Raw genomic sequence first — 2166 nt, forward strand, 5'->3', positions numbered from 1 at the left:
ATATAAAATTTAATTTATCTATAAATTAATAAAAATCATGTTATTTTAAAGGGAATACAAAACCATGTACATTGGAAAACTAATGGTCAAGAGGATGCAGAGAGAGAACAACGCAGAAAATACAGAGTTGAGAAGAAAATTCAAGAAATTGAACATTATCAGGAGCATATTGATCCTTTGCAAGATACTTATCATGATATTGTTGAATTTGCTCAAAATTACTTTAACTCTCATGAAAGGACTCCTGAAGGTAAATATTTTTCTTATAAAATGTATCCACATTTTTGTGTATTTTGTTTTCCCATTCAAATTAGCACTTAATATGTCTAAATATTGAGGAAAGTTGTGTTCATTTAACTTCAGTATACTCAATTTCCATATTCTTACTAATGTAATATTTTTTTTTTTTATTCCTGTCTTATTAAACATGAAACATCTGTGAAATAATGATGAATCAGTGAAACACTAGCTAACCATAAGTAGTTTAGAAGATAATAGTATTTGAAAATAATCACATCAAATATTATAAGACTTTTATTATATAATTTTATTTTAAGTTAACTTTATTGTTATAAACTAATCATGTTATTTTTTTATAATAATTTTTTAGAGTTAAATAGTTTACTAAAGCTCTTAAGTTTTATTAAAAGCTCAACCTTGGCTTTCATTCACTGTTATTATTATTATTGTAACTAACATTTACCCTTTGATTTTTTTATGAACAAAATTGTGATCTTCTAGTAGGGATTCATGATTTTGTTCATTTTAGCTTTTTATATTTATTTCTTTTATACATATCTAATTTTTCACACAAATCTTGCCATTTCAGGAACTATAATTGCAACTCTTACTAGAAAAAGTAAGTCTATAGAGCTTATGCCAAAATATGAGATGGTAACATACTACAAAGGATCCAGTATACCTACATCTCATATACAACTTTATGATCCTGACAATATATCAGTAGCCTGCAATATTTTTCGAGTAAATAAAAATTATACCAATAAATTTCAAATAAAAATATAATTACTTAATAGACATTAAATACATATTTTATTATGTTTTTAAGGATTTGTGTAAATATATGCGAAGTGAACATAAAAATGAAGTTCAAGTCATACAGTCTATCATAGGATCAGGATTAGAAAGGGAAGAACTACGTGATGAGATTTTTGTACAATGTATAAGACAAGTAACTAATAATCCTAGTGCAGAAGCTACTGAAAGATTATGGCTTCTTTTATGTTTGGCAATAGTTGCTTTTCAACCCAGTAAAGTTTTGTACAAAGTATGTTATTATTTTTTTATATTATTAGTTTTAAAACGTTTAAGAAAAAAAACAACATAACTCTACCAGCTTTGTTAAATTTAATCAAATTTGTATAAATCTTTATTTTTCATTACAGTATTTTGTTTGTTTCCTGAGAAAAAGTCTGCAGTGTGAGGGAAAGTTGCGTCAGTATGTACAGTGGTGTATAGACAATTGTAATAATGCTCGTGTATCATGTAGGCAATATCCTCCTTCTTCAGTAGAAATTGCAGTCAGTAGAATTATTATTAACTTTATATATGTTAATGGTTGAGATTTATTTATTGCTATACTGTACAAGTAATATCATTTTCAGGCAATGCGACGACTTGGAACAATTGTTTGTAGGTTCTTTTTCCTTGATGGACGTACTAAAGCTATTGATGTCCATCCTACTGATACGGCTAGTGATGCAACTGCAAAATTAGCTGATAAGCTAGGTTTAAGGAACCTAGATGGATGGGCAATATACCAGAGTCGCCCTGATGGAGAAGAGCACGTTAGAGCACATCATTACCTCTATGACATCATTGCAGAATGGGAAATGTAACTATATCAGATTTATACAATGAACATAAATATTCCATTTTGTTTTTGAAAACTATTTTTCTTAGGGAAATCTAAAAACATTCATATATCTACCACATTACCTAACTCTGAATAATAGTAATGTAAATAATTATTGTTGTTGAAACTAGTTGATCAAATCAAAATTTTAAACAGTAATGTAATGATAGAGATGGTCGTAAGTTGTAAAGAATATTATTACTATTATCTAGCATTTGAGCCCTTAATATAGTATTGTTTATTTCAATAACTTAAACATTTAAGTTGTTTTGTTAAAAAAATATTCAATT

General features: G+C 27.2%; 1 protein-coding gene across 3 annotated transcripts in view; it reads left to right on the forward strand.

Moving 5' to 3' along the window:
* The window catches only part of Myo81F (Myosin 81F), a 260504-nt gene that overhangs the window by 235819 nt on the left and 22519 nt on the right, over positions 1 to 2166 (forward strand). For all 3 annotated transcript variants that reach the window (XR_010845149.1, XM_014428188.3, XM_024360177.2), the window contains exons 18-22: positions 52 to 250; positions 830 to 984; positions 1070 to 1288; positions 1407 to 1541; positions 1626 to 1855. Coding sequence is in view for 2 of the 3 variants with exons in the window: in XM_014428188.3 (XP_014283674.1) it covers positions 52 to 250; positions 830 to 984; positions 1070 to 1288; positions 1407 to 1541; positions 1626 to 1855 (938 nt within the window). In the remaining variant the exon portion in view is untranslated. The remainder of the gene's footprint in view (positions 1 to 51; positions 251 to 829; positions 985 to 1069; positions 1289 to 1406; positions 1542 to 1625; positions 1856 to 2166) is intronic.

This window comes from Halyomorpha halys, unplaced genomic scaffold, assembly GCF_000696795.3.
Source record: "Halyomorpha halys isolate HHAL.00 unplaced genomic scaffold, Hhal_1.1 Scaffold700.1, whole genome shotgun sequence".
Lineage (NCBI taxonomy): Eukaryota > Metazoa > Arthropoda > Insecta > Hemiptera > Pentatomidae > Halyomorpha > Halyomorpha halys.